Source organism: Podarcis melisellensis (genome assembly GCF_964234715.1).
Source record: "Podarcis melisellensis genome assembly, chromosome: 13".
In the NCBI taxonomy this organism is placed as follows: domain Eukaryota; kingdom Metazoa; phylum Chordata; class Lepidosauria; order Squamata; family Lacertidae; genus Podarcis; species Podarcis melisellensis.
In genome coordinates this window covers 8,155,592-8,180,919 of record NC_138545.1, presented here as the reverse complement: position 1 = coordinate 8,180,919, position 25,328 = coordinate 8,155,592, and the positions used below count along the sequence as shown (strand labels likewise).

General features: G+C 40.8%; 2 protein-coding genes across 2 annotated transcripts in view; one reads left to right on the top strand and one right to left on the bottom strand.

Annotated features, from left to right (window-relative positions):
- LOC309355683 (uncharacterized protein) overlaps positions 1–25,328 on the top strand; it is a 282,572-nt gene that overhangs the window by 101,874 nt on the left and 155,370 nt on the right. The window lies entirely within an intron of this gene.
- Positions 5,363–9,686, bottom strand: LOC309354886 (vomeronasal type-2 receptor 26-like). Its single transcript, XM_081885147.1, has 3 exons — positions 8,613–9,686; positions 7,424–7,550; positions 5,363–6,375 (listed from the first exon to the last, which is right to left on the bottom strand). The coding sequence occupies exons 1-3, from the start codon at positions 9,480–9,482 to the stop codon at positions 5,468–5,470; spliced, it is 1,905 nt and encodes a 634-aa protein (XP_081741273.1). The 5' UTR covers positions 9,483–9,686; the 3' UTR covers positions 5,363–5,467.

Sequence of the window (25,328 nt, the reverse complement as noted above, 5' to 3'; positions counted from 1 at the left end):
ATACTTAAGTAACTGGATGATCCCCACATATTGCTGGGTTTCATTAGGGACCATGCAGTAGAAGGAAGTGATCTGAGTGCTATGAATCTCCTGAGGGGAAAATGAGCCGTATGTGAGCTAAAAAGAAAAAAAAGACAGATATTGGACGGAACAATTCGGCAGACTCTTACAAAGAAACAACTACATGAAGGAATTTGTAGGATTTGGGGGGATATTTGGGCAAGGTGTTATGAAATTTATGGGAGGGTTTCTATTAGTTCTCTCTCTCCCTCTCTCTCATTTTGAAATGAATTACTCACAGAATGATGAAATGAAACATGTCTGCTTCCCAGTGCAATAGTCCTACCTGTGGAATCTTGTATAATCCTATAATGTCTGCTATATGGAAGGAGGTATCAGAGCCAAGTCCACCAATGATTGCTATGAGGTTTTTCTGGGAACCACATTTGTAATTGGGGACAAATCTATGTGATTTGAAGAGAAGTTCCAGAGTAGTATGATAGGTCATCCTCGCATCATAGTAGCTGTCATAGATGTGGAACCCAAAAGTGACATTGGGCAAGATCTTGGGGTTTTTGTTGACCTCATTCACAGCAAATGCCAAGGCAAGAACGTGCTGGTAAAATTTTGTTACCATTCTATAAATAGAAACAATTTATTATTATTTCAGGAAAGAGTTCTACAATTCATTAAATTGTTGAAGCGGTAACTTCTGTCTCTAACCAGTCTTTCTATTTCTCTGCACACAAAAATTAACGTACACCATTCTGACATCACAAATGACAACCTCCAAAACTGAGGGACAGGACATTAGCCCCCAATGTTGTTCTGTAACTGACATTCATGCGGTTGTTCTGGAATATCAAAGGTGAACTGAAACAAGAAACTGTGCAATTCCATTTCATTACATAGCTGAATGCTTTCATTTGCAGACTGAATTTTGCAGACAGGAGAAAAATATAGAAAACACATATTCTAATGCCAGCCTGTGTTTTATCAACAAGTTCACTGTTGGTAACCTTATCATCAGCCTCTGTATTTTTCTGTTTCTCATATCCTTCTGCCCTCATGTTACCCTCATCATGTGTACATACACAGTACCTGCAACCAAAATAACACTTCATACATCTGATGAAGTTTATTATGTCATAATAAACATGTTAGTCTTTAAGGGTGCTACAAAACTCCTTGTGTTAAGTTCAATGCAGAATAGACCCACTGAATAAATTTATCTAAGTGATGCCCATTATTTTCAATGGGCCAACTCTGTGTAGGGTTAAACTCCTTTATTGCTTTTGCTGCAACGGACCCATTTGGCTTCCTTCTGGAAATCCTTTTATTTCTAACCGGTGTTTCTGTGCTAATAAATACTTCCTCTTCAGCCCAAATATAATTAATGAAGCACTGGAATAGCAGCATGTAAAATGAGATATACCCACATACCCACAGTTATTTCTTGCCACCACTCCATGTATAAAACTAGGTGCATTCTGCCCCATGAAACTTAAGCCAGCAATCCTATGGCAAGATCTACGGGCATGAGTGACTTAGGATGCAGTAGGTATTAGTCTCAGCCAGCTGATTCCCAGCTTAGTCCCAGCTCAGCTGAATACACATTTGAATAACTCTCTGGTTCTGGCTCAGCCAGGTGAGTAGAAGCCAGTATAAATCTCCAAAAGAGGGCATTCCAGAGGCTGGATGAAAAATGCAAGGCTTATGCTGGATTCTAATATCATTTCTGGCACAGAATACTATTTTTAAGTCTTGTTTTCCTTCTGTCAGGCTTTGACAGAGCAGCAGCCCAGCCACTGAATAGGGTTGGGATATAACATAACTTTATGCCGGCTTAATTTACATCATTTTGCTTTACACCAGCCTCTTGTGCATAGGATTGTTCTTTAAATAGTTGGAGCTCTATTCTGAATCCGGCTGAATTAAGTGTACATCCATTTTCAACTTGCTTTCCAGCTAGCCCACAAAAATTGGGACTTATATTAATTTAATTAGTGCTAACATAATTTTTTAAATTAAAAAAATCCCTGTGAATGCACATGTGTACCTCCAGATACATTTGATCCAATTAAAGAAAATGTTGTCTTTCTCCCCAACCTGATGTTATACTCTAAAACAAAAGGAGTTCTTATTATGTGAGAATAAACCCCATGTTTACTGTGGGGTTAATAATATGCACAATTCTCAGAAAGTGATAGGGTAGGATAAGCCTACATGAACTTTCTTGGAGCATGCCATCACTCATACAAAAAATTATTTGTCTTTCTTCTTGCAAAGTTCAGAATATGCATGGGGAGAGGGAATGGTTTCTTACTCTGGAACATCAAATAGCCTCCCAGAAGGATGTTCTGTGAAGGAAGCTGCACTGGCAGGGTAAGTGATCTGAGAAGCCATCCCACCAATGAGAATGTCCCCTGGCTGGTACCACTCATGAGGAACAGGGAGGGGATTACTAATGGGGCACTTCATAGTATTGACTTTGCACACCTTGACAGAGAGCAGAAAGAAGAACATCAGCAGGAGCATCCTAGCAGCAAACCTCATCTCTAGACCCACTCTCTATCCTGCCCATTCATACCAGCTGGCTGACTTAAACAGCAAAACAGGATGGTGCTTGACTTTGCCAATACACCTCTTAAAAGAAATGTATCAGTCTTGCTTTCAGTGTCAACAAATGCATGCTATGAGTATTAATGGAAGTTGCCAGTGCTCTCAATTTTAAGTTTGGCAGATAACATAGAAAATGAGGACAGAAATGGAATTGACAGAGCCCTGTCAGCTTCTTGCCCCTACTCCCAGCTGTCCATGGCAAAAGGGTTTATTTATGTTCACTTTCGGACTTCTGTATTGATAGTTTCCTATTGCTTTCTAGAAAGCCATTGGAGTTTGGGTTATGTGAACAAATTATGGTGATTTTGTCAATTCCAGTTGGGAATAATTAGTTCTTCATGTCCCCCCCCCCCCCACCCTGTTTAGGTTGTTTTGCTCTCAGCTCCCACTCTTCTCTGCTGCTTGTGGTGAAATAAATAGCAGATGGTTAACAGCTGCCCCCGTAGGGAACAAATGTCAACAAGGAAGTTTGGTTGAAACATGACTTATGAAGGTGCGGGACTTGATGTTAATGGGGGGAAACTGATTAAGCTTGAGACTGAAGAAACAACAGACAAAAAAACCCAGACAATTTTTATATAACATTGCTTAGTTCATGTCCTCTGCAACTACATTGAACATTGTTATAGACCACCAGCAATTTTCAGGAACAGAGGGAAATGGGAAGGGATGAGTAAAGGGTTTATTGTTTTTCTGTTTTAGTTCTTACTTTTATCATGTATTTTGTGTTTTACTTTGTATTTTATGTTGGGAACTGCCCTGAGATCTACAGATGAAGAGTGGTGTGCAAATTTAATAAATAAAACAAAACATCTGAAGAAGATATATTTGTATTTGAATGAGATTGGAACTGTGCTTGGGTTGGGGATGAGAAGGAGTTTCCTTTTTATTACTATGTTTATTAAGAAAATGATAAACTTTAAAAAAGAAAAATTGGCTCTGCTTCAGTGGTGACAGATCAGACTCATTTGCATGAGTCCTTAGTAGTTTTTGCTTATATAACAACAACAACAACAACAACAACAACAACAACAACAACAACAATTTATACCCCGCCCATCTGGCTGGGTTTTCCCAGCCACTCTGGGTGGCTTCCAACAAAGATTAAAAATACAATAAAACATCAGTCATTAAAAACTTCCCTAAACAGGGCTGCCTTCAGATGTCTTCTAAACGTCAAATAGTTGTTTATCTCTTTGACATCTGCTGGGAAGGCATTCCACAGGGCGGGCACCACTACCGAAACAGCCCTCTGCCTGGTTCCCTGCAACTTGGCTTCTCGCAGTGAGGGAACCGCCAGAAGGCCCTTGGCACTGGATCTTGCTGTCTAACTGATCTAACGCTCCTTCAGGTACACTGGGCTTTAAAGGTCAACACCAACACTTTAAATGGTGCTTGGAAATGTACTGGGAGCCTTTGTAGATCTTTCAAGGCTGGTGTTGTGTCGTCTTGGCGACCACTACCAGTCTGGCTGCAACATTCTGGATTAGTTGTAGTTTCCAGGTCACCTTCAAAGGTAGCACCACGTAGAGCACGTTGCAGTAGTCCAAGTGGGAGATAACTAGAGCGTGCGCCACTCTGGTGAGACATTCTGTGGGCAGGTAGAATCTCAGCCTGTGTACCAGAGGGAGCTTATAGACAGCTGCCCTGGACACAGAATTAACCTGCGACTCCATGGACAGCTGTGAGTACAAAATGACTCCCAGTCTGTGCACTTGCTCCTTCAGGGGCACAGTTGCCCCATTTAGGACCAGAGAGTCCCCCACACCCACCCCTTGTCCCCCAAGAACAGTACTTCTGTCTTGTCAGGATTCAGCCTCAATCCGTTAGCCGCCATCCATCCTCCAACCGCCTCTTTTCAGTTGCCTGTCCACCAGTTATTCTCTTCCCTAGATCCTCTTGTCCCTAAAATACTTAAAATTAAGGCCTATATTATGGGTGGATGGATCTTTTAATTTTGCTGGTCTCTGTTTCTCATTTTTAAAATCTTAAAATCATTTCACCACATTTCCCCAGCAATATGCAGATTGTGGTTCGAGGGCCCGACCCCCGCGAAGTGAAATGAAGACACAAGGACACGTGATATAAGGTTAATGGGCTAGAAAAGGCCACAACTTTATTGATTACAGCAATGAAAAGGTATTGGCTTAGGCATTGGATCGAAACAAGTGGGTTTATTCACCAGGGGTTCATCACCTGTTGATGCTAATCCAACTATAGGCTCACCCCTGCTGTCACTGCGGGTCGTGCCATGGCCTCCTGCCAAGCAGGCATCGGACAGAATACACGACCGCCAGATTCCTTTAACGGAATACCCCTAAAAATTGAAGGCATAGGCGATGGCCACACCTAGCACTTCGACACACCACAACACATTATTCCAATGCCTATCCGCCTCCTTCCGCAGCTTATATGATAATCATTTCCCCAGTCATTGAATATCCCTGGCAAATTCAAAAGTTGTTTCTTTACCATAATTCAATTTCATTTCTATCTCTTGCATTGTTAACATAGATCTGAAAGATCCTAATTTGCCAAGTAGTAATTCTTTTTTCTTTTGTCAAATCTCAATTTAATGTACTTTCCCCCCTATTTGAGTAAATAATTATACTGAATGAAATGACATCCCATGAAAGTTTTAAAGGTTTATTTCTTCATTTTTATTCATGTGAATATATCATATTCTGGTTCTATTTGTTAATACAACACATAAATACAAATAATTTAATAGGCATATACTGAGAGCTGAGTCCCAGTTTGAGTAGGCCACGAACTCTGCTCACATAACATATACACAAAACAGGAATGTAAGATTCTTTAATTCTATGATATCAGATGGAGTTGATTAAAAGCTGAGCTTTTTCCTTATTAGTTGCTTCTTTTTGTTCAAGTCAGGTCTCAGGACAATGATGAAGCATTTAGGGGCAAAGATGCAGCCCAGTAACCCAGCAGTGGAGGCCAAGATGGAGAAGATTTCCACAGCCACCATGTATTTCCCCTTGGTGCTCAGGTAGGTTGGAACAAATGACAACCAAACACTGCAAAACATCAACATGCTGAAGGTGATAAACTTGGTCTCATTGAAACTGTCTGGCAACTTCCTTGCCAGGAAAGCCACAATGAAGCTGGTGATGGCCAGAAGGCCCATGTAGCCCAGAACAAGATAAAACATGGTGACAGACCCTTCATTACATTCCAATATGATCTGTGTAGGTACTGACTGCATGTCCAAATTGGGGAGTGGCGGAGAAGTTGCTAGCCACACTACACAGATGCCTGCTTGAATCCAAGAGCAGAAAAGGACAATGGAGTTGGCCAATGTTTTCCCCACCCACTTCCTCATGCTGGACCCTGGTTTGGTGGCCATGAAAGCTACAACCACAGTGATGGTTTTTGCCAATACACATGAAACTGCTACAGAGAAGATGATTCCAAAGGAAGTTTGTCGGAGGCAGCAAGTCAGCTTCTGAGGTCTTCCTATAAAAAGTAAAGATGAGAGGAAGCAGAGCAGGAGGGAGACCAGGAGAGTGTAGGTGATGTCCCGGTTGTTGGCTTTGGCTATGGGAGTATCTTTGTGCTTAATAAAAGTTCCTAACACCACAGTTGTGATGAAAGAAAAAGAAATAGCAACCAAGGCTAAACTGATCCCTAGAGGTTCTTCATAAGACATAAAGACTGTCAGTTTCGGGATGCACCAATCTCTGTCCTCGCTTGCATACTGATCTTCTGGGCATTTGGAACAGTCATCCATGTCTGAAGCAATAAAGAGCAATCATCACAATGTTAATTTTGCACATGAAATGTGTAATCCACTTAATTTTTTAAAAGAAATTCCAAATGGTTTACATTAAATACATGCAGCAACCATTTCGCACCATTTCCATTCACCACCCCTGCACACGTTGGCAGAGTGTACATAAGCGTGCCCTGCCCTCTTCCACCCCACAGTCTGCTCCCGTTCTGACCTTTCAGCCTGTACTATAACACAATATTTATTTTTTTTACATAAAGAACTTGTCAACAAAATAAAATAATACAAAAAAATTCACCACTATTTGTCATATTATTTTATGATTTTGTACAGTGTGTGATATTGGCATAACACCTAATCAGTTATTGTGTATGTTACTACTATGGAAATTCCAATTTTCTGGTGACATAAGAGACTGTGGCAGGTATATGCAGAGATATGTCCTGTGCAACTGGGGGCGGGGGACATCTTTCAGCATGTAGACACTGTGCTTGGAACCATTTCTGCCTTGTCCCTATAGTAAGCAATTTCTTTTCAGAACAGTTTTCCCCATATCAACCAGCCTGACCCCAGAGATCAGTGGGGAGGGCTGTGTGAGGTCAAACTGAGTAGTATGTGTGAGATCCTTGCACATGACATTGTTAGTGGTGGTACCCCAGTTTTGGTGCTCTCTCCCCTTGGACACACACATAACCACACTGTTGAAGGTTTTCATTTGTTTTATTTGATTGCAGCTTTTTCATCTGTTCTTTGTGAGTTTCTATTCATAGGTTGTTTATTGAAACCTCTTTGAGAACATAAAATAAATGAAAAGAAGAATGAAAGAAAGTGAAATTAATAAATAAACAAATCCTCATTGGGTTAAATAGGTTAACTAGAGGGAGTAACTTGAACAGTATTGAGGTTTGTGGCCTACTCAAAATGGACTAAGCTGCCCTTACTCTCTGTGTAGAAACTGAACCTATGATGCCACCATAACTTGATTAATTCCCTCTCATAACCAAACATATTAACTGAAAGCATCCAGAAGACAAAGACATTGAGACCTACCCTTCTGGGTGGAAATCTTTCCTTCTGGACACAAGGCGCAACTGTAGCAGCAAAACTTCACTCCTTCCTTCTTTTTCTTCTGATAACCAGGACGGCAGGAGTCACTGCACACAGAGACAGGCAGCACCTGCTCATAAAGGGGAAGAAATGATTAGTAGAATGGGAGAAATTGACAATCTCTCTGTTTACTCCATAAGCACATGATGAACATGGAAGAATTCAGAACAGGGTACATGCAATATAAGCATGCCACAATGTGCCAAAACAGTCCTGAGCATATAATGCATTATTTTTGCAGTCTATTGTTTAGAACCACACTTCTCAGAATAGTGTAATAGGGTTCTCCTACCAACTCTCAGCATACTTAACAAACTTCGGTTCTTAAGAATTTGAGTAGGTGTGCATTTTGATTAAAGTGGTCTAATTGTGATAATAATGTATAACTGTGGCTTGGTTACCAAAGGTTGACAACCTCCCAACTACAACAACAGCAAAGATGAAAGATGTAAATTTAGACAACATTTTCCTAAGGGACATTCCAGTACATTCATTATTTGTCTGATCTATGTTACGAACACCAATCCTTTTGGAGATAAGAATCATTTTGTATCTCCAACCAACATGACAGAAGGCATAATCTGGAAGCTTATCAAGAATCCAAACCTGGTTAAAACTCCTGTGCCACACAATTATATCTGTATTAATGATGAACTCTTTTCCTTCCTGAAACTTGGCATCCACCCTTCCAACTTTGACTCTCTGGAAAGATTTGTTTGGGAAAGTGATCATGTTCATTATGTCAAATACACCTCTCCTCTCCCTGTTATCTTGAAAAAAGATTGCTTCTCCAACTGAGTTATTAAACAAAATGCTTTCAAGAAATGGGTGCAGCTAGTGGAAAAAGAGCAAGGGTGGTTAGGAATGGAATCAAACCTATTGGAGTAAATATACTTTAAAAATTTGTTGACAACATTGCTTATGTAGTTTAATCCTACAAAAAATCTGTATAAAAATATAGTTTATATTTAAGGCAAGAGAACCAGTATGCCATGGTCGTTATAATTTAATTTGAATAATAGTAATTATTATCATTATTATTACTATTATTATTATTGAATAAAGTTGGAAGACGTATTATTTTTTATATTCTCTTTATGTAAATGAGATTATTTCATTATGAATACACTACCTTCCAGGGCTGGAGATCTTGAAGACTTTTGCCACTCATCATTGGATCGTGTTTGGATCTAGATGACCCTATGGCATGCAAAGCATGTGCCACAGCATAGACGGCATTATAGATACTGTAGCTGTGGCCAGTCATGTGCATTTCAAATACAGATGCAGGAAGATTCTCCAAACTCTCCTCTCCAGTACAAGTTCCATCTGGAAATAAACAGTCAAATGCTTGCTCCCAGAAGTCCTTGAGAAAGCCATCTTCTTGATTCCAGCCAGGTTTTGCGATCTGAAGAAATTCCTTGAATCCTTGAATCTCATCAGAGTGAATTGTGAAGGACAGGGCGCCTTCAAACAATTGAAAATCCCATCCATTCTGAAGGCCTGTTAATGTAAAATCCAGCTGGGCTGTCATAACCCACACCTTTCCAAGTGATGTTCTTTCATTGTAGCTAGGAACCCCTATGAGCACATATGTATTCACCCATAGAATGGTCGTAGAATCTCCATAGATGACAAAGGTAGTGGCTTTGCTCTCTGAGAAAGCTAGATAAATAAGAGAGGCTAATGTGTTAACTGCACTGAGATTCAGTGCATTGTTTTGTTTTGGAATCATTTGTGTGAAGGCTGAACAGATTCCATTCTGAAAAAGCAATGGCTCCAGGACCTGTGTGAAATGTTCTCCACTGTCATTATCCACAGCAAAGAGCCCAATCCAGGTCCAACCAAAATGCTTCAGCAAGGTAATGATCCCAATGTACTGGTTCGCTTCACTTGGGACCATATGGTAAAAGGAAGGCAACTGTGTTGTATGACTCTGCTCAGAGGTGAATGAACCATAAGTGAGCTGAAGGGGAAAAGACAAATATTTTAAGAGGAGCATCTGAGCCTGTCGCCCTGTGCAAAACAGGAATATTTATCAGAGCTGTGGAAAAACTCCTTCACAATTCTGGGAGCAGGCCAAAATTGTATTAAAGGTCTCTGAAATGTAGACTGGGGAAATGTAACATTTAGTAACTGGTAAAGGAGGTGTTCTGATGACTAGCACCTCTCATTTATAATGAAGTCATAGTTCATTTTAAAATGAAGTCACAGTTCATTTCCATTTCTTTCTTTTTTAAGGATATTGCAGCTGCTGCACACTTGGGAAATGGCACCACTAAGCTTCAGGGGAACTTCAGCATCGGGAAGATTTTGATTTTCTCTCATCCATTCCTCTGCTTATTCTGACCCTCAAAATTACTCTCAGCATTCCAGGAGAAGAATGAACTTAGTGACTATCCCCGCTTCATCCATGGATATATCCTACCTGTGGATACTTGTATAGGCTTAAGAGTTCTGCCATATGGAAGGAGACATCAGAACCCAGTCCCCCAATGACAGCTATGAGGTTTTTCTGGGTGTTGCATTTGTAACTGGGGACAAATCTTCTGAATTTGAAGAGCAGGTCCATAGTGGTCCGATAGGTCATCCTTGTGTCGTAGTAGCTGTCATGGATGTGGAACCCAAGGGTGACATTGGGCAAGATGCTGGGATTCTCGTTGATCTCATTTATGGCAAACACCAAGGCCAGGATGTGCTGGTAGAATTTTAGCACCACACTGCAGAGAAAGATTGAGTGCTCTTTCAGCAAAGAAGCACTTAAGGCAGCCAAACTCTTTAGAACAATTCTGCTCCATCCTGTCTATAACCAAATTGTTTGCCACTGGGGCGTCAGTCATGGTGATTATGATAATACCACATTTCTACTGAAAGTACCCTATTACTGCTGTTCCTGAGATAGTAAAACTCTTCCTTTACAGACAAAATAACATGTGTAACACATCATAACACTGACAAAGGTTTTCCTGCCTTGAACCAATAGTGAGTCCTAAACTTTCCGGTCCAGGAGTTTCCTTCAGAAATTTAATCCTGGGGACATTTTTTCAACCAGAACTCAGTTCCAGCACCTTTCAGGTAGGTGTTCAATGTGAGTTCTGGCACCTCTTTTACTAGGAAAAATAGCACTGGATATAGTTCTGAAGAAGCCGTTGTTTGAAGCACACATCATTGCAATACATTGCTTTTCCTCTCTCTCTAAGGAGCCTAAAAAGAAGAAATACATACATACATGACCATGTACCTAAAGCTGATATTTTTATTGGAGTATTTTGTGCATTTCTTTTTTAAAAAAATTGATAACAGTTTTTGTAATGATTTATCGTATTTATTGAGAGCGGATTTCTATGAAACTATTATTTACTGATATTTGGAAAGTTTGTTTTATTATATACTATCATATTCCGTGTGGATCATTGAATATTACTTTATTTGATATAACTTTACTTTAAAGTGATCTTTTCTATTATCACCAATTTGTTTTGGATCAGATTGTTATGAGATGTGCGATCTTCCTTCTATATTTTGTGTTTTTCCAGCTTGTACCATAGGAAGATGGTATATAAAAGTAAAAGCAAAATCAAATCAAATCCTATCACTTGTATGAGCAACAAGCTCAGATGAAGCAGATTAAGGGGGGAGGTGAATGCTTACTTTGGAACCTCGAATAACTCATGATTAGGAAGTATATAGAAGAGTAGTTCATGGAAATGGTAAGAGATGTGAGAAGTTATCCCACCAATGATGAGGCTCCCGGGCTGGTACCACTCATGTGGAACAGGCAGGGGATCATTCATGTGGCACTTCCTGGTATCTGCTTTACATTGTTTGAGAGGCTGAAGCAGCAGCAACAACACATGTAGACCCACCATCTTCATAGCAAACTTCGTGTCTAGCATTCTCTTGCTCCAGCATCCAGCCTTACATTAATGCCTTACTGTGGGTGGTGCCTGACTCTGCCAATAAAGGAAAACAACACACTTATCTTTAGAAATCAGCAGAATTCGAGTGCATGCCTCAGCAGGCTAGTAGAGACAGCCAATACAGACTCTGAAGTCTGCTCTACAAAATGGCAACACACATCACAGCTCAAACTGGCAGAACCTTACCTGCATCTTGTCACTCATCAGTGACAGGAGGCTTGCTTGTTTTCTATATCTACTTATAGAGATAGTGCTTTTACTAAATGTTGTTATTTTCTGAAACACCGCTGGAGTTTGGGGCAGGTGATCTAATGACAGTAATTTGGATAGGTGCAGGGGGAGATAACTTACCTCTGCAAAGTCACTGTGCCAGAATCCTTTTAGATAGAAAACATGTTTGTCTCTACTTGAATCTGGCCACAAGATTATTATGCTCCTCAAAGAGACTACAAGTAGGTGACAGTCCTAGATTTTCAAGGCAAGCAAACACCAACAGGAAAATAATACCCTAAAGTGAAGCCATTGGGTTGACAGGGGGACAGGATGAAGTGCTATGTTCGATCATTTATTGAAACACATTTCCATAATTATGAAAATTATGAGAAGATTATGAGCACTGCCCGGTTCCAGTTTTATGACTCACACTAGATACAAGGTTTGCTGTGTAGTTTGGAATTGCCAGTGCAAGTTGCAATAAGACACTGGTGAGGAGATCTCTGGAGGTTTGAAAGGCCCCTCCAGATTTTATTCTTATTGAGCTTTGTTCCTGATTCACTTGCCCCAAACCAAGCTTCCATGGAGGTTAGATTGTATCTGGTCTTCACTGAGCATTCGTTCTGATTAGTTTGTGCAGAAATTATAAAATCATGAGAATTCATTCTGTTTTGGGATGGATAAGTCAAAGTCAAAATGCTTTATTCGGCTTTACGCCCATCATGAAACACAACACAACAAAACAAATCAAATAAAACAGCGGACTCGTACAGACCACAAATAATATAACACAATTCACAACTCACAAGGGCAGATATTAGCCATTCATAAGAAAAGATGGATAAGAAGTTTGATTCAATTCCCATTTAAATGCAAATATAGCAAATCCACACATTGTCCAAAGCAATGTGAGAACTAAAACACAGACATTCCCTAAATTCAGAAATTTATCCTACTTTTGATGCAGTTCTCCAACGAATGTCCAGAAAAATGCATTGGTTTGCAGAAATCTGTATAAAAATGGAAAGACCACTGAAAAAGACCACACAAAATTACTTACCAAAATGTGTACACACAAATTTATTAGCAGAAAATTTTATTAGGAGAATTTTGCACTAAAATTCTGGTGAACTTTCATGAGTTTTTAAGGAAAAAAATATTTACAAATTACTGCAGAAATGTAAATAACTGAATTTAAGATTGCGAAAATTAACAGATCATTCCATTCCCAATCCTGGCTTGCTTGCATGGTGCTTATATATCTACACATTAAAAATTAGTTGATCCCACACTTTTCAATTCATTTCCTTATCACTTTCCTAACAGCCAACAGTACAGGTTTATTTTGGTGAATATGTTGCACTAGGTCAGCAGAACACTTTGACCTATTTTAAATGCACAAACCTGTAGTTCTGCAATGTGATGGAATCAATACTGACAGTACCTCACTCCTGTGCCCCCAGCACAGTTCTGAAACCACCTATCAGCTCCCCAGTCGCCGCCAGCGGCCACCAATCATGCTCCCGTGCTGCTTGGTATAATCCTGTTTCTGGGTTTCCCACAGGGATCTGATCGAACAAGCTGCTGGATTAGATGGGCCATAGGCCTGATCTGGCAATCCCTTCTTGTAAACCATATGGTGGCCTTTGCGTGAAGGACTATATAAATAAAGAGAATGAAATTATTATTTATTTATTTATTTATTTATTTATTTATACCCCATCCATCTTGTTGGGTTTCCCCAGCCACTCTGGGTGGCTTCCAATAGAATATAAAAAACACAATAAAACATCAAACATTAAAAAATTCTCTTAAAAGGGCTACCTTCAGATGTCATCCAAAAGTCAGATAGTTGTTTATTTCCATTACATCTGATGAGTTAGCATTCCACAGGGCGGGCACCACTACCGAGAAGGCCTTCTGCCTGGTTCCCTGTAACCTCACTTCTCGCATGGAGGGAACCTCCAGAAGGCCCTCGGAGCTGGACCTCAGTGTCTGGGTTGGACGATGGGGGTGGAGACACTCCTTCAGGTATACAGGTCCAAGGCCATTTAGGGCTTTAAAGGTCAGCACCAACACTTGGAATTGTGCTCGGAAATGTACTGGGGGCCAATGTAGGTCTTTCAGGACTGGGGTTATGTGGTCTCGGCAGCCACACCACAGACACACCATGTAATCTTGATAGTTGTTATAAGGTTTAAGTATGATATTTATTTTGATAATTTTTTGTACCCAACTCTCCTTGTGAGAGATGCTTTATATTTCTTTGACTACTGAAGGAAGGGCTTACGCAAACCCTTCCTGGAGGTTGGATTCCTTCCATAAAAGTGAAACCCACACATTTTCCATCCTCACTTTTCCCCCAGCTGAAGGATCATATTCTCTTTCTATCTGGGCCATCTCTTCAATACCATGATGAAATTGCTGCTGATCTTGTTTTCCTTGGAGGTCATTCAAAAATGTAAGGATGCTTTCTCTGGGAAGATCTGAAATGCCAGTTTGGTCAATTAAATGGGTTGCATCCGACTGTACCCAATGAAATTTATAGAAGTTAATCACTCTTGTTAATATCACTGTGTCTATTCTGAGTATGCTTAACATTAAGCACAAGCCAGACCAGATTTTCCCATCCTGGTGCCCTTCAGATATTTTGGATTACAACTCCTGTCATCTCCAGATGGCCCAGCTGCACCCCTATCTAGATAGAGATAGCCTAACTACTGTTAGGCATACAAAGGGAAAAGAATTGGGAGGGAGACTCTCCTCCCTGGTTGTGGGCGGGAGCCCGAGCACCGCCCCTAGCAGGGGGCGTTAGCCCCCTACCTCCACCTTACCTGGCTGGCGCCCACGCCCCTCGGCAGGCACCCAACCAGGTGCCTCAGAGGGGGCGTGTTCAGCAGCCTTTTGCTGCGGCGCCAGCCTCTCCCTGGCCTCATTCTTCGCTTTGTCTTTGCAGATTCTGCCTGTCTAGCAGAAGAGCAACTCCTCAGACATGGTTCTGGTTGTCTTGCCCTTGATAAAGAGCAATGCCTCCCTGCAGCAATATCTGAATTTCTGAAGGGGGCTTGTAAGCCTCTGTTATTCACAGACATATTAAAAAATAGATAGACAACTTCTTTGTTAAAATCCGCTGTATTCGGGGGCCACCAGGGGGCGCATTGGAAGATGGCCGACAATAACATCTCTCTGACCCACACGAGGTAATTAAGAGGCTTATATGGGAGTATGCAGCCTCCCTTCATTGCCCAAGGGAATGGGGAACGCTGCCTTGCCTGCTGTGCCCATAATTCACCCCCGGATTCGAAAGAAGTGGGTGAGGGCACTAGGCACAAAGCCCTCGGTTGGGTCCGGCTCTCCCAGATGCTGTCTCTGATCACACACTGGTTTGCATCAGCTTGAAATATATAATTGGAAATGAAGCAAATGCACATATTTCAAGTGAAGAACGGGAGTGAAGACTGCTAACTGAAGTGACCTCTGTGAAACGAGAGCAACGGGTTGGATTTAACGGAATACAACATGAAGAAAATACACCAGGTTCAGTATGCCGGAGCGGGACTGGATGGGGGGGACTTTTCTTTCTTTTCTTCTATGTGATTAACCAATAACCCCTCCTCAAAAAGAACCGTCGCATAACCGACCTAAGCAGGATGATTAAAAACTGTGTGGAAATGAATTACTACCAAAAGTTTGGCTTGTGAGATCGAGAAAAAGAACAAGGGCTTTTGATGGCGCAGCAACAAAAAGGGAGTTGCCATTTTGACAGGTCATGTCGAAAGATTCATGTTCAGGAGGAGGAAGCTTTGTTTTCATATTGGATTCCTGGTAGAACCTCCTCGAGGACTGAGAAAGAGGGACAGACCTGTGAAAAGTGAATGAGTAGTCAGCAAGAATGTTTTTCTTTATGGAAACAATGAAATACGGCAGCTGTCTGAAATATGACTCTTGGACGAACGGAAAAATCCACACAAGAATACAAATTTGTTTCAACCCGCTTATGGAGACAATCAGAGGCCACAAAGACAAAGAGAAAGGAAAAATATATGAAAACAACTAGAAGAGATGTGGAAAACAGCAAGAAAGGATTGGACAGAATTCTGAACATTATTTGGATAGATTTGTGGACTTTTAAAGCAGCAGCAATAAGAGGATTGGATCCCTTTTGGAACTTGAAATGTGGGTACCCCCAACAAAAATTTAAAATTAGGCTCTGTAATACGGAACTTATGTGATTTGATTTGATATGATTGGTCTGTTAATAAAAATTATTTTTTAAAAAAATCTGCTGTATTCACTGCAACTACACAGCCCTACTTGCCTGTGATCACTTTCCAGACAATCTGTCAAATCTTACAGGAAGTGAAATGACACTGTGGCTACAGTTTGTTAATCATAATCATAATCATAATTTATTTATACCCCACCCATCTGGCTGGGCTTCCTCAGCCACTCAGGGTGTTCCAAAAATAATAATAATGTTATTCTTGCAGCCATCTTCAAAGGTATTTTTACCTCCTGATATGGTGCAATAGCAAGTGCGGAGTAGTGTAGTGCTTAAGGTATTGATGGAGGACCCAGGGTTTGAGTCCAGGAGGGAGTGTAAAAAGTCCCAGAGAGACCCTTAACATTTCCTGCCAGGGCTCTGGCTTCACCTTCTACAGCTTCCCCATGCACTGGGTGAGGCAGGCTCCCAGGAAGGGACTGGAATGGATCGCCTTAATATACACTGACGGGAGCAGGCAGTTTTATGCCCCCTCAGTGAAAGGACACTTCACTGTCTCAAGGAACAACCCTTCAAGCAAGTTGGAACTGCAAATGAATAACATGAAACCAGATGACACAGCTGTCTATTACTGTGTAAGAAGCTTCCTGCATTACCACAGCAATATATCACCCATCAAAAACCTTAGTGTGGTAGAAACTGGCTTGAATAGGTGAAATGATGGCAGAGGGAACTTTTATATTTACTGTATTTTTCCTTGTATGAAGTGTATAAGACGACCTCTATTTTGGAGAACTCAAAATTAAGGACATGTGGGGAGATTGCCCAGAGTTATTCAGCTTTTTAATGGGGGGATTGCCCAGAGTTGTTGTTGAGCTATTGGGGGGGGTGCCAAATACCACTCACCCAACTAACCACCACTGCCAATCTTACAACTCGCCAAAGTTACCCATCATCTGCTTACCAGCCACAAGCAACCGCCAATCACAGATTGTTAAAGGTATTTAGCTGAATCCCTGATCTGGACCTTGTTTAGCTATAAATGAGCTTTCCATCCCAAGAATAAGTTTCAGTGCTTTACTACAGAACAGTCTTAAAACTATCTACATATAAACTTTGCTAAGAACAAAGTAACACATTGCAATCAAGCAGCAGGCAATAAGGTTCAGCCCTTTACTGTAATTACTTTTATAAAGTTCAGGAACCTCTCTCTGATCCCAGAGAGAGACTGAAATATGCTGGGAGCTTGTCGCAACATGCTGGGCTGGCAATCTCTGTTCTGGCTTCCAACAACAAAGAGAATCTGACTTCTCAGGTTTCAGCTGTCTGCTGACCATAACTGCTTAACTGTATTAGGTGTATAATAAAGGCTCCTGCCTAATGTAAACTTTTCATTACAAGAATTTTAAATACAATTCATTCAAACACACATTTAAGTACATTAAAATGTTGTGTCTTTAACAAAGATGATTTGGCCAATTGGGGGCAAAGGGATAAAGCTCCCTATCCCAACACACATACCCTAATGGTACATCAGTCAAGAGTGCACTGGCTATTGGTGAAAGATGGCTTGCACCAGTAGCAAACTATATGGTTAGCATCTCTTTTTTTTTAAAAAAAAATTACTTTTAAAGGTTGCAAAAAAGGAGAAGAAAGAAAAAGAAAGACAAATATATGGTTAACATTTCATGTAGTTTTTGCCCTAACTCCCACATGGAGCAGTGATCAGATGTGGAAAAACTGTTTGTACTGAGAGTGATCCTCTGAGACGAAACCCTACAGAAGTAATTATCTTCCCCTGAAATTATCTGAAATGCACTCGCTGCTCAAAGGAGAAGCTTCTAGAAAAGCAACCAGGAAACTCAGACTTGTTATTTACTTATAACCCACCTCATTGTGTGCCATTCCGACCGGGGGCGAGAGGCACATGAGGTTTGGTCAGTTTGGGCTCTGATAATTTCCCCCTTACCTTGTATATTTCTGGCTTGAAATCAGTGGACATTTACTGGCACATTCAAGGCATGTTTTGGTACCCTTAAAGATAAAGCTGATACACCTAGATATATTTATATATTTAATTAAGGATCTTGGCTGACTGTAACTTTTTCAAAGTTTCTGATGCCAACAATGGCACTGTAGATGGGCAAAGAAGGACCTGCTCTGGTTTGCCAACAGATGGTGTGGTTAGTGCTTCTGCTTCTGCTACCTCCTCTAGCATGCAAAGCAAATGCTATGAAGTGCCGTCCAACTGATCCCCTCCCTGTTCCCCATGAGTGGTACCAGCCAGGAGACCTCCTCATCGGTGGGGTTTCCTCTCAGATCATTTACGTTTTCAACCCAGTTTCCTTCAAGGTACACCCTTCACAAGAGCTGAAATCTGATGTCCCACTGTAAGGATCTCCTCCGTCCTGTGTCACGTGAACTTTGAAACCTAAGCATTTGTAATGCAAGGAAAGAGAATTTTGGGGTGGAGTGTCCACATCATCACATCTCTTTTTACATAGGAAGCTGTCTAAGTAAACCATTGGTCCATCTACTTCAGTATTGTCTACATGGACCAGAAGTAGTTTTCCAGGGTTTCAGGCAATTCTGATTATGCATACAGTAGGCCAAAATATGCATTAAAATACGCATGCTAATGAAAACAGCATAAAAATGTATTGTGTTGGGGGAAATTGGTTTGTAAAATGTGTGCGTTCAGGGAATTTGCATAGAAAATTTTGTACCTTTGGATAAATTTGCATCAAAATGCTGATGAATTGTCTTGATGGCTTTTAAAAAACAAAAACAAAAAACCATTTCAGACAAATGTGAAAATGTGGGGAAATGTGTTAAAACTAGAAGAAGGAGAAACTGAGAGAAACCAAAATTGACAGCTTCACCCATCCTTATGAGTTGACTATCAACTAAACCATTTCAGAAAGCCTACAGTCGGTCAGAGGGCAGGTGGACTGGATCTAAGGCAGGTGAGGTCGGGTTCATTGTGGTGGCAAACTGAAACCATGGGATGGACTGGGAGGACTGTGCATAAGCCTTATTTTTATGCACATGTTATCCTAGTAAATGCATATTTGTATATATTACATTAAGGGATGCGGGTGGCACTGTGGGTTAAACCACAAAGCCTAGGACTTGCCAATCAGAAGGTCGGCGGTTCAAATCCCCACGACGGGGTGAATCCCGTTGCTTGGTCCCTGCTCCTGCCAACCTAGCAGTTCGAAAGCACGTCAAAGTGTAAGTAGATAAATAGGTACCGTTCCAGCAGGAAGGTAAATGACGTTTCCATGCACTGCTCTGGTTCACCAGAAGCGGCTTAGTCATGCTGGCCACATGACCCAGAAGCTTTACACCAGCTCCCTCGGCCAGTAAAGCTAGATAAACGCGCCAACCCCAGAGTTGGTCATGACTGGACCTAATAGTCAGGGTCCCTTTACCTTTACCTATATATTACATTGCAAAATTCAGAGAGGTGTGAATTTCAAAGGATAGCAGCATTTTGGTTTGCATATTGTTTCAGAAAGTGCAAATAAAGTAAGTTTGCCCTTCCCTAGTCGTGATGCTTGTAGGAGTTTGTTTCAAAAATAGATTTTCTTATTTAAAGCCAATGTTAGCCAAGCTTGCAACATCTGCTTCCAAATAAGCACGTCTCTCTGTTGGCAGTGTGATAACAAAATTCTACCAGCACATCCTTGCCTTGGCATTTGCTGTGAAAGAAATTAATGAAAATCCCAGAATCTTGCCCAATGCTACATTGGGGTTCCACATCGGTGACAGCTACTACGATGTGCAGAGGACTTACCGCACCACTCTGGACCTGCTCTTCAAATCACAGAAATTTGTACCCAACTACAAATGTGGCAGACAGAAAAACCTCATGACCATCATAGGGGGGCTTGGCTCTGATATCTCATACCGCATGGCAGATATCTTGGATAGCTATAAGATTCCACAGGTAAGCTCTGTGCATGGGGATTTATGGAAATTGCAATCGCTTCATGTTATTTGGGAAGTGGTTTTTGTTGTTCAGAAAGGCAGGAGAGCTATACTTAATTTGCCTGATATTCCAAAGTGAAATGGGACTTAACCTAAGGAAGAGAACAGGATGGGAAAATATATTTATTTATGTAATGCAATTTGTATATTTATTTAATGCAGTTTGTATGCTTACTCATAAATATCTCAATGCAGTTTACATAAAATATACATTAGAATTAATGATTTAAAAAGTTAGTTGATAAAAAACCAAAGTATGCATAAAATCAGTTATTATAAATATATTTACATATTAAAATACATATCTGGGTAATATACAGTCAATAATTTCTACCAGATATCTTTCCAATGACTAGTTCAAAAAAAATACATTTTCACAGGCTGAGAAAATTCAGACAAAACACATCTTTAAAATTCAGGTTTTCTGAATTCATATCAGGTTTAGCTGGAAAAATATTCATTGCCCAGACTGAAAGCCCTCATATGCAGATTCATTCAGCCATTCCTCCTTAAAAAATCTCTTAAATCGCTACATTTTATTTCAGCTCACTTATGGCTCATTTGCCCCAGAGGAGAGTTATGCAATGCAGTCCCACTCCTACTACAATATGGTCCCCAATGAAGCCCGCCAGTACATTGGGATTGTCCGCTTACTTCAGCATTTCAGATGGACATGGGTTGGGTTCTTCACTGTCAACGATGAGAGTGGAGAGCGTTTCTTGCAGACCCTGGAGCCATTGCTTTCCCAGCATGGAATCTGTTCAGCTTTCACAGAAAGGATTACACAACAAGCCCGGTTAAATGATATGTTTGAAATTAACAACCAGGTCCAGAGTATTTATAAACCTTTCACATTTAACAAAGTCAACACATTTGTTCTCTATGGAGAAACACTGTCCATTATCTGGCTGAGCTATTTTATTCTTCTGGGAAATCCTGAACGTAATAATGACACATCTCACGAAAAGGTGTGGATTCTGACAGCCCAGATAGATTTTGCATTAACTAGCCTTCAAAGAGGCTCAGATCTGCAAGTTTTCCAAGGGGCTATTTCATTCACAATTCATTCCCATGAACCACCAGCATTCAAGACATTCCTTCAGACTATAGAGCCTTGCTGGGCAGAAGAAGATGGTTTTATCAAAGATATATGGGAGCAAGTCTTTGACTGCTCATTTCATTGTCCAAAAGAGGTCAATGAACCATGTACTGGAGAGGCAAGGCTGGAGAGCCTTCCTGCGCCTCTTTTTGAAATGCACATGACTGGTCACAGCTACAGCATCTATAATGCTGTCTATGCTGCTGCACATGCACTGCATGTCATGGACTCATCTAAACCCAAACACAGAGCAGCTGTGGAGGCTGAAAGAGTTGCACTCCACCCTTGGCAGGTAACGTCTACACTATATAATTGTGTTTTACACAAAAGGCTAATACAATATGCCTTTTCCCTAATGGTAAAATTATGTTAGACACACCAACACATTGATGGAAATATGTGGGTTCCCGTTTTCTCCTTTTCTTGGGACTTGGAGAAGGGAAGCCATAACTTTTGAGCATCCCTCACTGAAAAAATAGCTTCATTTTGAGGCTAGATCTTGCTGCATGACAAGAGAAGGTGTTTGCCAAACTGAGTTATCCTGTTGGGTGACCTTTATGGAAGGCAGGACAAGGGGAGTGTGACTTTGCTCCTGCTGCTTGGTCTCTCTGTAGCTTTTGATACCATTGACCAGGGTATCCTTTTGGACCAGCTACATGGAATGAGAACTGGAGGCATTTGGTTACTGATCCTATCTAGAGAGTAGAATTGCATGAGTTTTTTGTGGGGCCCAGGCAGTTAAGCTGGGGGGGGGGCATGGAGCACTGTTTTATCCTCAGTAAAACAGTATCAGTATGCTGATGACACTGAACTCTATTTCTCCATGACATGGATAAGGAGAGATCATGAGAGCCCTGTGGTGGGATGGGGAAATAACCTGAGATGGATGCAATGTGCATGAGTGGCTACGAGTTGCCATATTTCCAATATTGAAAATCCAGACAGAAAAGTTGTTAAGGTGATTATTTTGTTACGCTTTTTGAGTTTTTTTGCGGTGGGCAAAAGCTCCAAGAAAAATGAAGTTCTAGAATGATTTGCTGTGAAAAACATGGTGCACAGAGCGAGCATAAGAGGAAAGGAGAGCCCCACACTGCCCTGCCCACGCCCCAGCACTTCCCCAATGTAGATGTGGCTGGGAATGGCTCTCTTCCCTTCTCCAAGTGCACTGTTCTTTTAAGTGACGTCTGTGCTGGCGTCTGGCAGCCCTAGGCTACCCTTATGGGAAATTGTTCAATTGCCTGCCCTTGATGGGGTTACAATCCCCCCCGAATGAGCAGGTATGCAGTCAGCTTTGTCTCTGGAGACCCAGATACCTCAGTGGGTAGAAGCACCTTTCCCCAGTTGTAACTGGTGCATCAGCTAGGACTGTTCCTAGACCAGGAGAGCTTCACCACAATTGTTCAGACATTGGTTACTTCAAGATTAGGTTACTTCAATGCACTGTATGTAGGGCTTCTCTTGCTTTTCACCGGGAAACTGCAGTTATTGCAGAATGCTGCAACATAATTGTAAACGAAGTGAGACCCTATCAGGACATAACATAACACTGACATGTGGCAGGTACCATCACTTTACTAGCTATGGCACCTGCTTAAAACAATTTTGCTAAGGCACGCCTATCAAGACCCATTCAAATCATTGGGGATTTTCATGAACTCATGAATTCAATGTCATGAATTTACAGAGATGCATGTCTAACACTGGATCCAGCTTATTATTTTGCTCTCCCCTTGTTTCTTTTTCTCTTTCAACTAGCTCCACCTGATTCTTCAAGACATAACATTTAACAACTCAGCTCTTGAAACAGTGTCCTTTAATGACAAAAGAGAAATGGAAGGTGGATTTGACATCATGAGCATAGTCACTTTCCCAAACAACTCCTTCCAGAGAGTGAAAGTCGGAAGTGTGGAGCTCAGAGCTCCTGAAGGAGAAGAACTAATCCTTGATGAAGATTTAATTGTGTGGCCCAGTGTATTTAACCAAGTATGGGTGCTAGGATATTGATTTAAGACCTAGGAATTCTCTCTTCTGTATCACTTGACGATGAATAATCCATCTCTATAATAAAGACAATACCACCTATTGCATTAAGAAAAACAAAGAGAGCTGTAACCTTAAAGTGCCTAACAGTGGGAAATGTGCAATATTCTGTTCAAGTGAAATAAAAAATAATATCCTCCATAACAATAAACTTTGATAGGGGATTTTGAACCAGTTTTTTTTTTTTTTTTACAAAATAAAATGAGACACCAATAGACACTCCTCTTCCTATGGAATGAGACACTGGATTAAGTTATTAAAATAATTTCTCTGGTACCCACATTTTGGAGAAGGGCCCTCCGCTAGAGATGTAAGAGAATCCTGATGAAAATTAAAACAGAAGTGGAAATAACCAATCTGGACTAATTTATCCTACATCCAAAGGGAAAATAATCCAGGCTTTTATAATATTTGTTTTGTTTTGTTTTCTACTCGGAAGCAATATGTGATTGATTACTTCTGCCCCACTCCATTTAGATAGTGTTTGCCTTGCAGTGAAATTAATGGTGTGGAATTAATTAAGTGTTTACTTATGTTAAATTTGTAACTAGCATCAATAATTTTGTGAATTACATTAAATAGTGGGCAGTGTGACAAATAACATGGTGTTTTGTGGAAACCAAACTGCAGTGGAATGGAAATAGTGCCAATTGTGAGATAGGATCGATAGGAATGGAAATGATTGCCTTATTGCATCCCTAGCCATAGTTTGGTGACAGAGAATCTGCTTTGCATGCAGGTCCCAGGTTAAATTCCTTGCAATTCCAGGTAGGGCCAGGAGATGTCCCTGTCTGAAATCTTGGAGATCTGTTGCCTTTCACTGTGACCAGTACTGAGTAGGAACCAAGGGTTTGACTCAGTATCTAGCAACTTCCTATGCCACTATATCAGCCAAGCAATAGACGGCAAAAACAATATCATACAGTGGTACCTTGGGTTAAGTACTTAATTCGTTCCGGAGGTCTGTACTTAACCTGAAACTGTTCTTAACCTGAAGCACCACTTTAGCTAATGGGGCCTCCTGCTGCCGCCGTGCCACCGGAGCACAATTTCTGTTCTCACCCTGAAGCAAAGTTCTTAACCTGAAGCACTATTTCTGGGTTAGCGGAGTGTGTAACCTGAAGCGTATGTAACCCAAGGTACCACTGTATTCTGGGAAGGATTAGCAGGAGATGGGCATGAATGTGTAATGTTCATTATTCCATGTCAACAGTTTGATTATTTACTTATTTTGTATGTCAGCTTATGAGCAACAAAACATTTCTTCTTTCTTCTACCCTAAACTCCAATGATGTGTACTGAAAGGTGCCACCCCTTTCTGTGTGTAGTAACTCTTGCCACCCTGGTTATCAGAAGAAAAAGAGAGAAAAGGAGAAATTTTGCTGCTATGATTGTATTCCATGTCCAGAAGGGAAGATTTCAAACCAGAAGGGTAGGTGATGTATTGCAATGATCCCCTCACTTAATTTTTGTTCAAGCAGCAAATAATCATTTGCCCCTGCAACAATAATGAAGAAACAAGACATGGAGTAATGGGCAACTTAATTCACTGGCAAGATCTGTAATAAGCACAGGAATGCTAGGCTCCAATCATTCCTGACCTTGGCTATTGTAGCCAGACTGATGGGAAGTGTAGACCAAAGGCTTCTGGAAGGCACTACCCATAATGTAAGCAGTCTTCTGCAGGAAGCTTCAAAACATAACGAAGGTTTTCAGCAGACAACATTGCACACAGCATTAATCAGAAAACCCAAACGTATGGCAAGTTGGGCTCTTTTTATTAAAAAAATCAAAGAAAAGCCCCAAAATGAAAAAGCTCAATGGGAATATAGCAATCCTATATATACAAGCAGCAGTTAGATGATAATGTATGTGAGCAGCAGCTTCCACCTTGCTTCCACAAATAAAGTTTATTTTATTTATGTCTTAAATATTTTTGTATTCCACCATTCCTCTCTTCTGGAACATAGGGTAGTTGATGATAACCCAGAAACAGTAAAGAAACCATGCAAAAAGAAGAAACCATTACATCAGAACACTACAATAAAATACAGTAAAATAGCAGTGATAAATACGGTACCTATAGTAACAAAAACTCGGAAGCCAAAATGTACTCTTCATCAGATGTGAATTTCTATTGAAATGAGCCTTTCTTCTTCTTTTTCCAGACATGGTTAACTGTGTGAACTGCTCAGAATATCAGTATCCAAGCAACAACCAAGATCATTGCATCCCCAAAGCTATCAGCTATCTTTCTTACGAAGAACCTTTAGGGATCAGTTTAACGTCAGTTACTGTTTCTTTTTCCCTGATCACAGCTTTGGCACTAATAACTTTTATTAAGCACAGAGATACCCCCAT

Excerpts from the sequence above, each read along its gene's own strand:
- LOC309354886 (XM_081885147.1), bottom strand. The coding sequence starts at position 9,482 with ATGCTCCTCTTAAAATATTTGTCTTTTCCCCTTCAGCTCACTTATGGT. Across the intron at positions 7,551-8,612 it reads AAGATCTCCAGCCCTGGAAG|GTGCTGCCTGTCTCTGTGTG; the intron begins GTAGTGTATTCA and ends CTTTATGAGCAG. Across the intron at positions 6,376-7,423 it reads AAAGATTTCCACCCAGAAGG|ACATGGATGACTGTTCCAAA; the intron begins GTAGGTCTCAAT and ends TTATTGCTTCAG.